Source organism: Palaemon carinicauda, chromosome 8 (assembly GCF_036898095.1).
Source record: "Palaemon carinicauda isolate YSFRI2023 chromosome 8, ASM3689809v2, whole genome shotgun sequence".
In the NCBI taxonomy this organism is placed as follows: domain Eukaryota; kingdom Metazoa; phylum Arthropoda; class Malacostraca; order Decapoda; family Palaemonidae; genus Palaemon; species Palaemon carinicauda.
This window is the reverse complement of record NC_090732.1, coordinates 163320330-163333956: the sequence shown is the minus strand read 5'-3', so window position 1 is coordinate 163333956 and position 13627 is coordinate 163320330. Positions and strand designations below refer to the sequence as shown.

The following is a 13627-nucleotide window of genomic DNA, read 5'->3' as shown; positions in this document are numbered from 1 at the left end:
AAAAGAAGTTTTAAATGTCTGATAAAATAAAAATGTATGCAAAGGGTAACAATAATGTCAGTAAAAAATCAAAACATCTAATAACTACTACAATTGAAAACAAATTTTATAAAATAATGACTTTACCCAACATTTATAAACATTATTATCACATTACTATAGGAGTAAAACAATCAGAAAAAATTTCCATATATAAAATATATACCTGAACTGGAGTGGCAAGAAGGAAAAGGAGGAGGTTTTCCAAAGATAGACCAGGAAAGACACAACACATCTGTTCATGACTCATGTGTTTCATCATGGCCATGAAATAAATCATCACCATCATTGCTGGGACACCTGTTAGAGAAAATTCCGTTTTCATATCAACAAAGACTATTTAAAACCGAAAACATAATATAACAAAGCTTTTTTATTTTCAAAAGCCCATCAATCATAGCTATTCCCCCCTTTCTAGATTCAAATATCCCAACATAAAAGTCGGAGCTAGTAGAACTTGCATCCTAGTATGCTTTTAAGAATATAATATGCATCCTACCATAATATAAAAGTAGCTTGTATCCTACCAAACTTCAAGACAGAAAAGACGAAAAAATATAGAGTACCGAAAGTTAACCCTTTTACCCCCAAGCTTTTTGGAACTTTCCAACCCTTAACCCCCAGGCGTTTTTTTTCAAGCACATTTTGCAATACATTTTTTTAAAATTGCTCTAACAGCCTTAATTTTCATCATAGAGAGGTCAGGTTGGTATGCTTCTTTAGGAAAATGCCTGAAGTATCTCATAAAGTTATCAAAAATATGCAAAAAAAATGTAAATATCAGTTTTTTTTCAAGGACATACCTGTACGTCCATGGGGGTAGAGGGATAAGCTTTGTGAAACGTACCAGTATGTCCATTGGGGGTAAAAGGGTTAATAAATGAAAACATTAAATCTTTTATTCCCAATCTTGGTATTAATAAGTAGCACCGTCCGTCAGTTAGTTCTTTATGTATATAAAAAATTCTAGCTTACCTATTGTTAATTTTAGGCAATTAAAAATCTTGTAATCTGCACCATTGTCCTCTCATCTCTTACATCTATGCACACTATGAGCTAAAATTATCATACTGTGACAAGACCAGTTATATAATCTAAACAACATATAGATACGTAGTAAATATATCAAATCAAGTAGGGTGATGGGGGCACAACTATACTGTATCACAATAACAATGACATTCATATAGAAAACTATAGTTTCCTGAAATAAAAAATCCCACATCATCATAATTTTCCATCTGACATTGCAGCAGGAATTAAGACTTGAACTGAAATTTATTACATTTTATGAGTGCAAATCCTCTTAATACAGCATTACAAGAGATATGAATTTAAATTCTAAACCTTGCCCTTTTTTTCAAAAATTCTTTTGAATAAAAGGGAAATTTTTAGTAAAACAAAATACTTTCTCAATTCACTGCTGAGTCTTATCACCAATCTCAAAAGGAATACTTAGAACAATTCTTAAGGTTAAAAAACACTTACCAAATATGAGAGATACTATGAATGAATTTCTCCATTTTCTTATTTCCTTCCTATGGTCTAAATAGTTGCCTCTACCGACTCCACTATTGTACAGGGAAGCACTGAACCCAAGCCCCTGAAATGTACAGATTTCATAAATAAATATTCTATATAGGACATTTGTGCATTTGGATACATACATTTATAATTCAAGCAATAAGTACTTCAACCGACTTACATCAATGCAATCAATAATGTCTCGGGGTCCAGTAATAGCAGGATCAAAAGTAAATTTACCACGTTCCGTGGCTAGGGCTACGACAGCAGTCTTCACTCCTTTAACTTTCAACACATTGGACTCAATTGCATGGACACATGAGGCACAAGTCATACCTGATATCTGAAATAGAAAAATTTCTTGACATTTCATAACCAGTAGAATAACAACAATGTAAAAAGCAACATCATAAACATTTTCTCATTGGATCTTTTTCTTTAAGGGGATAAACATCATCTACATAAGCAATTAAAATACAAAAGTTATGATAAAAATAATAATTAATCATTATCAACTCATTTAATGTTATAGTGCACTCTGAATTCATATTGGAAAAAAAATGGATTAAGCCTTAAAATAATTTATGGCTCTTTCAAAAATCTCATGCAAGTTAAGTCTAATACAGTATCAACAAGACAAATTCTTCAAAATATAACCTCAAAACATGGGAATACATGGTGTACAAACACATACCTCAATGTCTACTTCACCCTGATTTGATTCTTCCTCTAATACAGTGGTGGGGAAGCCCAGCTCTGTTATGCTATTGGCTACTTCTTGGGGCAATATTAGCGAACCATCATATCGAACCTCTGCCTTAGCTGCCATAAGAGCTACAAGAATACTATGAACCCCTGTGAAAACGATGAAAAAACAATTAAGTTCTCATCCTATCTGTGATGAATTTTTAGGTTTTACACCATTATAAGAACAGTTCAATTACAAAATAAAGCTAAATCCCATATATTTAAAGTAATAAGCTGTCAGTAGTTATTGGTGGGAGGTGGGGAAACCCTGACCTCTCTGCCAGTACACTGAATAGCCTTTAATTTTCACCTAGGGCTCGCAGAGTGATTGAGGCGGGAGTGCAACTTGAAGCAGTCAGGTTTGTATAGTTAGGAAAAACACAAAGTACAGTAATCTCCACCTTATCCCGATAAGCCTATTGCTCCCTCGGTACACCTCGGATTCATGAACATAAGTAAATCTATATTGCGTACTCCTCTTTATATTGATTTCTGATGGCAGATAAATTTTTTTTTCAGATGTTAATCTTTTTTAAGTAATAGTTGGAACTAAAAATTAATAAAGAAAATTACAATACTGTAAAAAATAAAAATACAGAAATTCTGTTCAGTAGCAAGAATGCAATGTGCAGTAAGTACTGTACGTATACAGTTTGTTTAGTTTGTCGGGAAGAAGAAAATGAGTAATATGCCGTAGATGACAAAGAATCAAGCATCCGTATTGAAAACGAAACTCGGGTAGCGTGAGAAGGGTAGCCTAGCTTGCCTAGTTGATTTTTTACCAGGCACAATATTGGACAGTAGAGAAGACACAACCAATCAGAGAACGCTAATCAGTATCTTGGTAGCTGATTGGGTGCTGGACCACAGGATCACACTCAAGTACTCCACTCTATCCAGTTTGCTTTATTCATAAATACGCGACTTCCCTCTGCCTCTTTATCCATATTGTGTAGTGCATTCGTACATTTTTTTATAAGATTGTGAATTGCTTTCAAGCTCTACGATGCCAGCTAAATGTCCTAAACCTTCTAAGGTTTCTGGCAGTGAACATAATCGTCTGAGGAAGATGTTTACTTTAGCAGAGAACATAAAACTCCTTGACGTGCCTAAAGAAGGAATAAACTATGCGAATGAAGGTCTCCATTATGGCATTAACGAACGTATCATTCGCTACATCAAGAAGGACCAAAAGAATAAGGGCGAAGGCAAATATCACTTTTAATAAGACGGCAAAAAGGGTAGTAACTTCTGCAATAAACGGATTTTGAGCGAAGCGAAAAATCTATTTTTGGGTGAGATAGCCATGGCGTCCTGATGGAAGGTTCCTGTTTGGTAGCTTCCTTGGGTATAAGACTACTAAGATATTCCCAGAGAATTTAACCACAGGTTATCACAGAATTCTAACTTCTGGAGCGAGTATCTCAAAGGTTTCCCTTTAAGACATCGTAATACAACAGGGGACACGCATGTCTGAACGTGCCACATAGCTATCTCCACCCCGAACAGAGTTAATGCTTCGGTGTGTAAGGGCTGAGAATAGCTGGGAGCCGTTCCACAGCTAATCTCACTCGTGGCTACTACTGATACTCGAGACGTAAACAAACGGACGCCATTGCTCTAATGACGTCACGCGCGTCTTTATCCTGGCGCCAGTTGCTGCCCATCACCATGATACAATTGTGTAGGGTGGGAACAAACTGACGAAGTAGTAGGGAGGGTCCATCAGGACGCCATGGCTATCTCACCCAAAAATAGATTTTTCGCTTCGCTCAAAATCCGTTTTTTGGGCTCAAGCCATGGCGTCCTGATGGAAGAGTACCAGAGAATCAATGTATCGTGGTAGATTTTCCCCCAGAGTTAAGTGCCTAGGCATTGACAAAACAGCAAAGTAATCTTAGGTAAGAACCATAGGAACGAAGTATCCTGCCCCCCATTGGTAGGAAGTTCCCATGGGCTATGCCGACGTCAAAGTGGTATTGAAGGGCTATTCATCTTGACAGAAGAACTTTTAAGGACTTACAGATGAAGCAGAATGTTTGATATTTGTATAGGAACATTCTGAAGTAGGCCAGTGGTGGTTGGGCACTGTGTATAGAGTTCATCTCCTGATTATCAGAAGTAAGTATTCGTGTAGGAACCTTACTGAGACAAGGTGAATATAATTTAGGATTAGACATCTTAAATTCTTCATGACCATAATAAAGGAGGAATAAATAAAACTATGACAGTATGTATTTCATAGTAAGTAGGAGCTGAAAGAGACGCATAAGTAATAAAATAGAAATTTTATTTCACAATGCAGAAATTAAATAATTTACAGCAAAAGTAAAGTTCATTTACAGTAATAATAATGTACATAGAAATAAAGGCTTGCTCTTGAATCTGAAAAGGAATTTCAGGATTAGTAGGTACTCGTTCTCGAGGAACGCAAGTCTTTAAACAACACATCATGCTCAAGGCATGCGGCACTTGTGTGACACTATGACATTTCACCTGGGATAAGAACAGTTATAAAAGCACTAAGTGTTTTTAGACATCACTATGAATCACTCGAGGGTCAACATAGGCACCCGAAGAGTTAGAGTCCCAAGTAACTCACTGTTCTACGCAGAGTTAGGTGCAGGTTTCATAACACTACCTGCGGCTACCACAAAATGTTTGATTTCGTGCACTTGTTTCGCATAATGTTTAAAGAAAACTCGCGAGGACTTCCAGCCCGTAAAGTTTTTAAGGCTCTCAAAGTCCATGCTCTGAAAGAAGTTCAGAGAAGATGCCACTTTTCTAGGATCATGACCAGCGGGTGTACTGTTCGGATCCGCTCTGCGAATGAAGTAGGTGATTTTCGCTCTTAATTGTTTCAGTGACAGGTCGCTGCCCGATGTTTCTCCTTTGAAGAGTTGGCCTCCACCAAAGTTCGAAGTTCTGCGAAGATAGACCTTGAGACTCTCTACTGGACATAGAGAGACATCCTCCTTCAGGGGGCATATTCTCCAAGGGCCCCATCTTTTGGTGGGTAATTCATTTTTAGCGAGAAACGTCGGATCAGGGGAGAGGGTCACTTCTCCTGAATCAGCAAACAGGATGTGTCCCTCTTCTCTTGATAATGCCACTATTTCGCTGACTCGAGCTCCCGAGGCGAGAGCAAATAAAAATATAACTTTCTGAGTCAGATCCTTGAGGGGGCATGAATCGTTGTCCAAGTTGGAGGCGAAATGGAGCACCTTGTCTAGTGACCAGGAGATCGGTTTCGGAGGGGGTGCTGGGCGTAGGCGAGCACATGCTTTTGGTAATTTGTTAAAGATGTCGTTGGACAGATCAATTTGGAAAGCATATAGAATTGGTCTAGTCAAAGCCGATTTGCAGGTTGAAATCGTATTGGCTGCTAATCCTTGTCCATGAAGGTGAATGAAGAAGGACATACAGAAATCAATGGTGATTTCTTTAGGATTTTTTGCTTTAACAAAGGAGACCCATTTCCTCCAGGATGATTCATATTGCCGTCTCGTGGATTCGGTCTTGTATTCCTCTAGGAAGTCTAGACTTTTCTTCGAGATCCCAAACCTCTTCTTTGCGGCAAGGGAGAGAAAATCATGAGATGAAGGTCCTTGATTTTCGATGATGAAGCGAAGACAGTCGACTTCTGTACTTGTTGAGAGAGAACTGGGCCCGGGAGAGGGATCAGCTTGGGCTGCAGCTCCAGGACCAGGGGATACCAGTTGCTCCGGGGCCACTTGGGAGCCACTAGGGCCGCTGTCCCTTTGAAGGTTCTCAGTTTGGAGAGGACTTTCAACAGAAGGTTGGTGGGAGGGAACAGGTATATCTTGGACCATCTGTTCCAGTCCAGTGACATGGCGTCCACCGCTTCTGCTTTGGGGTCCTCGTACGGGGCTACGTACAGAGGAAGTTGATTGTTGTCGCTCGTTGCAAAGAGATCTATCTGAAGTTCTGGGACTTGATGAGAGATGAAGGAGAATGATCTTGCGTCTAGAGACCATTCCGACTCTATCGGGTTTGTCCGAGATAGAGCATCCGCTGTCACGTTGCGGAATCCTTGTAGGTGAACTGCAGACAGGTGCCACTTCTTCTTCTCCGCCAGACGGAAGATTGGGAGAAGCACCTGATTTATCTGGGGCGATCTTGAGCCTTGGCGATTGAGACAACGAACTACCACCGAGTTGTCTAGGGTTAGACGGATGTGGATCGAGGGCGGCGGGGATAACTTCTTCAGAGTAAGAAGGACCGCCATGGCCTCCAAGATGTTTATGTGGAACGTCTTGAATAGTGGAGACCAGGTCCCTTGAGCTTGTTTCAAGTGGGAGTGACCTCCCCAGCCCTCCAGTGAGGCATCCGTGTGGATGTTGAGTGATGGAGGAGGGTGTTGGAGAGGAATGGACCTTTTCAGGGCCTTTGCTTCCGACCACGGCTTTAGGAGGCGTCGAAGTCTGTTTGGAAGCCGTCTCTTGAGGTCTCTTCGAGCGATGGATGCCGATCGTCTCCAGACTCCCGCGGCATCCTTTAGCTGTGCGCGAAGCACTGGGTTTGTCACTGAGGCGAATTGTAGAGAGCCTAGAACTCGTTCCTGCTGTCGTCTTGAAATGCGTTTGGATTTCAGTAGTCGCTTGACAGACCCTGCTATTTCCTTCCTTTTCTTCTGGGGGATGGAAAGGCGGTGTGACTGAAGATTCCAGTGGATTCCCAGCCACTGAAACTTCTGAGCTGGAGAGAGGCGAGATTTCTTCTCGTTGATCTTGAATCCCAGGTGTTCTAGGTACTGGGTAACTTCGTCGCAAGACTTTGCACACTCTTCGGGCGATGGAGCCCAGACTAGCCAGTCGTCGAGGTAGGCCATCACCTGGACGTTTCTTAGGCGGAGCTGTTGTACTATGGCATCCGCCAGCTTTGTGAAGATCCGAGGGGCCACGTTGAGGCCGAATGGCATGGCCCGGAAGGCGTAGCTTTTCCTTTGGAGTCGAAATCCTAGGTAGGAGGAAGCATGATGGTTCATTGGAATGTGCCAATAGGCATCCGCCAGGTCTATAGAGACCGTGTAGGAACCTTGAGGCAGAAGGGTCCTTATTTGTTGAAGCGTCAGCATCTTGAATTTGTTGTTCTCTATGAACTTGTTGAGGGGGGATAAGTCCAGAATGACTCTGAGCTTGTCCGAGTCCTTCTTGGGAACGCAAAACAGTCTCCCTTGGAACCTGGTGGACTTTACCTTCCTTATCACCTTCTTGTTCAAGAGGTCTAGAACATATTCTTCCAGAATGGGGGTCGATTGTTGAAAGAACCGCTGGAAGATTGGGGGTGGTTGCACCCAACTCCAGCCTAGACCGTTCTTGATGATGCTGTGTGCCCAGGGATCGAAGGTCCAACGATCCTGGAATTGGCGGAGTCTTCCTCCCACCGGAAGCACTTCATTGCTTCTGGTGTCCCGAGGACTTGTTGCCTCGGCCGCTAGCTCCCTTTCCTCCTCTACCTCTGGAGGGACGACGAGATGCGTCTCTGCTTGCACCCCTGGACGAGCCTCTACCTTTGGCATGAAAGGTAGTGGATGGTTGCTCAAAGGCAGGGGTGAAGACCGGTGACTGTGACAACACCGGTTGGGGGACCAATTGAAAGGTCTGCTGTGGTTGGGCAACCACTTGGGAGGTAGCGGGTCCCGGAAACTGACGTCGTTGTTGACGTTGCTGGGGTTTTGGCTTCTGAGGTTTCCTCTTAGGCTGAGGTCCATCGTCCTAAGAGGGTTTCCTTTTTCTGGACATGCCCCACTTGTGGAGAAGGTTCCTATTCTCCGTGGCGGCTCTGTCAGTTATTTCCTTGACAAGGTCAGAAGGAAACAGGTGCTTTCCCCAGATGTTGGAGGAAATCAGCCTCCGGGGTTCGTGTTTCACGGTGGCACCGACAAACACGAATTCACGACAGGCTCTACGAGCCTTTATGAAATGGTACAAGTCCTTCATTACTGTAAGTAAGTGGGATTTGGCTAGTACCATGTAGTGATCAGGTACTCTTGTGTCACAGGCCATAACTTCAAGTTGGACTTGATGAGAAAGAGATGCCGCAAGCCTCTCCTTCGTGTCTTGTTCCCGGCGAAGGAGGTGATCATTGAGCTTAGGGAGGTCCTCATTAAACTGACGTCCGGCGACGTCAGGATCGAGCCTACCCACGACGAAAGTATGTTGAACATCTTTCCATTGTCGAGTGTCAGGGGGTGTCACGATGGAGAAGGGTCTGCACTCCTCCAGTGCAGGGCAGGGTTTTCCTTCTTCCGCCGCTTTAAGGCATGCAGCTAAGGCCTTTTCCAAGAAAGGAAGAACCGCAGTGTCAGGTGCGACGTATGTAGGATGCTTCTTGCTCAAGGCAGGAAGCTTAGAGCAGGTAAAGCCCCTGCTCTTAAATGCGGAGGCTAGCATAGCCTGGGCCTTTGCGAGATCGAACACTATCTCTTCTTTAGGTTCGGTCTCCTCCTTCGAGGCAGGTTCGGAACGAAGCCGGACGTAACAGTCCGGGTAGGCCTCGAAGCTTGGGAAGAACTCCACATCTTCCAACGGGACCGTGCCAATCTTGTCACTAACAAAGATCCTGCCGGTCGCAATAACCATATGCTCTGCATACCTCCACGGGTTGGCATGAGAGCAAGCTGGGAGATCCTTAACCGAAATCTTCTTCGGTTCTCTGGATCCAATCATTGACCTGATGGACTCCTGGTTCTCCTTCAGTCTGTCATCCATGACAGCTCTAATCAGCCGGATCAGTTCTTGGGTAGACGAAGAGGGATCCGGGGTCGAGGAGGTAGACGGAATGGACACATCCGTCGGTGTAGGAGTAGGCGGAGGGATGGATGAGGGAGGAGCTCCAAGCTCCGACTCGGTGTATTCCACCTTGTCTTCATCCTCTTCGGCTCCTTGAGCCATAAGCGTCTTCTCCGTGTCTTCCGAGACGTCAGAGATCTGTTCATCATCCTCGGAATCTAAACGACACTCATGCATGGACTGAGCCATGACCACATCAGGTTCCACCGTAATTTGGACAGTGGGGATTGCTTCTTTTGGAACCACTGAGTCAGGGGAGGCCTTAGGGAACAACAGGGACCTCAGTTCTTCGGTGGCCAGGTACGGTCCGGTAGCATTTTTCTGAAAGCCACGCACCCACTTGCGCAGCTTTTCACGAGAAATGTCTCTAACCTCCGCTGAGGGAGGGTTATGGAAGGCCTCAACTAGGTGGGCCTGGCAGACCGTACAATCCAGTGGATTCCAGAACTTCAAATCCCCTTTCTTGTCTGCACAAGGGGCGTGAGTCCTGCAAGCCGTATGCCCGTAAAACTGCGGGCGTTTCACAGCGCAGAAGGCGAAGTCACACTTCATCTGCTCCTCCTGTGGAAGAAAGAGAAAATGAGTATGGGGGAGTCATAGGAATGGCTCTTAAACTAAGTTAATATTAATCATTAATTTTAACTTAAAGAAGGTGTGATGCATAGAGAATGAAAACAGTAAAGGAGAACACGCTCCATGCATCTCGCCCGGCTGGTTACCATAAGCTTGGTCCTGGGATAATCCAAATGACCGAGATCATTGGATATAGTTTCCTAGGATTCCCATTATATTGGAACTCCATGGAAAGCCAAGGACAAGGTTGGGATCGAATTCATTCGGTTCCCAGTTAAGAGCCAGAAGGCCTCATTAAAGGTAACTGCTTCTGGCAACCAGCCGTGCTAAGATGCACATAGCATGCTGGAATTAGAAGAATGCAAAGAGACAGCATGATCACTAATAGAGCAGTACTAGGTACTGATCTTAAAAGCAAAGCAGCTTATCTATTTGCTATGTAGGGCTATCTTAGTCTTATGATAGCTACAGTGAGGGGGTGCAAGTATTCTTGACGCCTCTGGGGCATCCGGCAAGCCGCCGGCATGCCGGAGCCCGCTCCAGCATAGATTCTGGCATTAGAACAGACAATTTTCAAAAGTCAGTTAGATACCAGGATGGCGGCCGCCGGCACAACGGCGGCACGCCGGCAGGGAGCGGCGGCTCCGGCAGCCGGAGGATGCCAGGTTGGTGACTGGGATAAGGATGGTACAGGTAGTATCGGGTTGCCGGCAGTATATGCCGGCACTCCGGTGATCGACCGGCAAGCGGACGATTAGATAGGAGTAGGAGAGCCGCCGGTAGTAGCCGGCGGCAGCCGGCAGTCCCTCGGTACACGGGGGGCTGGCGGCAAGGGTAGGGAAGTCACCAAGAGGGAGGCAGGTATTGCCGACAGTGGAGGCGGCAAGAGACCGGCACCCGGATAGATAGAGAGACAGGGGGAGGGGGGAAGGGATGCAGGAAGTACCGTCAGGGTTCCAGACATCCCTCCCCCTCCCTGAGAGGGTGTACCCATGATAGAGACAGGCTCTAACATCCATAAGCAGGGGTCACTAGGGACCGGGAGCAGGTAGCCCAAGGGAGGGCTAGGGAACACCCAAGAGGGGGGGGAGACTCCCCTATGCAGAACTACACTAGTAACTAACCTTATAGGACACTATGAAGGTATATGTACCAGAGCTGACTGCACAGGGAAGCTCGGGTAGCCCTACTCATCCACCCTAAGGAGGATTTGTAGGACAGGGGACAGATGAGTATAAACTAACCTAAGCATAGGCTAGGCTATACAAGAGATAGGTGGGGAGGGAGAAGAGAGAGGTCTTCCCAGGAAGGGTTTCTGTACCAGAGCGGCCACTAAGGGAAGGGAGGACACTCCCTAACCTAAGATCAGGCTGATCGGCTAAAACGGTGCAAGAGTACAGTTTCAGCATGGAACAGAGAAACCTTCCTAACCCGACCTAGAGCAGGGCTAAAAGTCCTGAACTAGGCAAGGAAGAAGACATATCGCTATCGCAGGAAAGTCATAGACTATCCTAGCCATAGAGGTAGGCTAGCCTAACCTCACTCTCAGACGCAATCCTAAAGGGGGTTCATTCCTTTAGGGAGGACTGAGAGGCGATATATATACTCTATTAGACAATTAATCCCTTTACTCAGAAAAGGGATCAAGGCTAAATAGAGGGAATGCCAAGGCAGGGGATGAAGGAAGCATATAGGGGTCCTAAGGTTAGGTTAGGCTAGAAAGAATCACTGACTAGCCTATCCCCTATATGGTCCCTGAAGGCGAAAACATTTGCATCACTAGTCAAAAGTATTGTAAAATAATAATGCCACTATCTTCATAACTTAGTCTAGGATCACTAATAAATCATGCATGAACACTTGTATGTAGGCTCCTGGCCTGGGGGCTATAGTAGCCGACTGGTATGAGGTCAATCGATGACCGATAAAAAGCGTCTAAACACGATATAAAAGTTCCTAGCTATGAAGACTAAATAAACTAATGTATTCTATTAGTATATAATGCCGGAAGCGTTGTTGTGGCTAACTAAATAAGACATGCAAAACAACAACGACGCCATAAAATGGCGGGTCCGGTAGAGGCACAGCTCTGCCACAAAACATCAATTATTTCGCAAAATAATATTTACTTTACGGCCAGAGCTTAATTAAACAATACTGGAACCTTGTACTCAACTTTCCAGAAGAAGGCGAGGCTGAAGGTAACGACATAGCGAAGATGCAAAGCGATAAAGTTAACACAAGGGAAAATCCGTCTAAGTAGGGCAGCTACTAAACAAAGGATAAAGACGCGCGTGACGTCATTAGAGCAATGGCGTCCGTTTGTTTACGTCTCGAGTATCAGTAGTAGCCACGAGTGAGATTAGCTGTGGAACGGCTCCCAGCTATTCTCAGCCCTTACACACCGAAGCATTAACTCTGTTCGGGGTGGAGATAGCTATGTGGCACGTTCAGACATGCGTGTCCCCTGTTGTATTACGATGTCTTAAAGGGAAACCTTTGAGATACTCGCTCCAGAAGTTAGAATTCTGTGATAACCTGTGGTTAAATTCTCTGGGAATATCTTAGTAGTCTTATACCCAAGGAAGCTACCAAACAGGAACCTTCCATCAGGACGCCATGGCTTGAGCCCAAAAAAGCCACTGTAAGGATGGAGTTAATGTATCTTCAATGGTGAGTGTTCTGAGTTTATCATTTTATGAATGTATTTAAGTATACATACATACATACATACATATACAGTATATATATATATATATATATATATATATATATATATATATATATATATATATATAATATATATATATATATATATATATATATATATATATATATATATATATATATATACTGTAGTTAAAAGTTGGCATATGCCTCTACATGGCAGTGAAAAACTAACCATACAGGCTTGCCCCAAATCTTTTCTTCTCTCATACTTCTAAACACAATACAGTACAATTGTATACAATATACAGTATATAGTATCAAAGAGCCATAATGTATTCTTTTAGGGCAAGGAGGTAATTCTAAGAGATGATCAGATACCCGGAAATTAAGTTATCTAGCAATCCTTTGGTCCTATGATGCTGGATACAAGGGAGTTTACTGTAATTTTTCTTCTTGCAAAATTGTAATAAACTCACAAGTAAATTACATCCCACTTTGTGAATAATGCATAATTAACCAAAGAGAAAATAATATTAAAAAAAAAAAGTTTTACGATTGTATATAGAATAGTCTTAAGTTTTAGGGATTAAACTTTTAATAACATGCAAAGAGAGAGAGAGAGAGAGAGAGAGAGAGAGAGAGAGAGAGAGAGAGAGAGACCTGATAATGTCCTCCTAAAGTTTATTACTGATGTAATTCATGATCAATTTTCAAAATTTGTTTTTAATTACTATTACTATTATTCCTGGCCAAGCTACAACCATGCTTTAAGCCCAAGGGCTCCTACAGAGAAAAATAGCCCAGTGAGGAAAGGAAATAAGGAAATAAATAAATGATGAGAGCAAATTAACAATAAATCATTCTACAAACAGTATCAATGTCAAATCAGAGTCTGAGATTGAGTTGCAACCAACACATTTTCTTATGATCAAAATCCTAAGACTAAAATTAAAGAGCACATTTAAATAATGTTAATATAATTACCCCTAACTTTCATGGCATGCTTCTCAATAGCAGCCACACAGGATGCACAGGTCATGCCATTGATCCTTAGGAAGCACTTCTCTAAATCTCCGTCATCTCCTTCAAAGGCTGCGTTGCTCTTATAAACACTGTTCACACTTCCTTCTTTACTTGATTTTGTAGATTTAACTGTTTAAAGCAATGAAAAGTTGGAGCATTAAGACAGAAGATGACATACTTTACAATAAAAATATCAGCCCAAGGCCTTTTTATAGTGCAGTATTCTTTTATAGCTT

The 13627-nt window shown here is 43.2% G+C and overlaps 1 protein-coding gene across 8 annotated transcripts in view; it reads right to left on the bottom strand.

Moving 5' to 3' along the window:
- The window catches only part of ATP7 (copper-transporting ATPase 1), a 91234-nt gene that overhangs the window by 29493 nt on the left and 48114 nt on the right, over positions 1–13627 (bottom strand). For all 8 annotated transcript variants that reach the window (XM_068379273.1, XM_068379274.1, XM_068379271.1 and 5 more), the window contains 5 exons: positions 13353–13520; positions 2258–2418; positions 1745–1906; positions 1528–1642; positions 206–339 (listed from right to left, as the gene is read on the bottom strand). In XM_068379273.1, coding sequence (XP_068235374.1) covers positions 206–339; positions 1528–1642; positions 1745–1906; positions 2258–2418; positions 13353–13520 — 740 coding nt within the window. The remainder of the gene's footprint in view (positions 1–205; positions 340–1527; positions 1643–1744; positions 1907–2257; positions 2419–13352; positions 13521–13627) is intronic.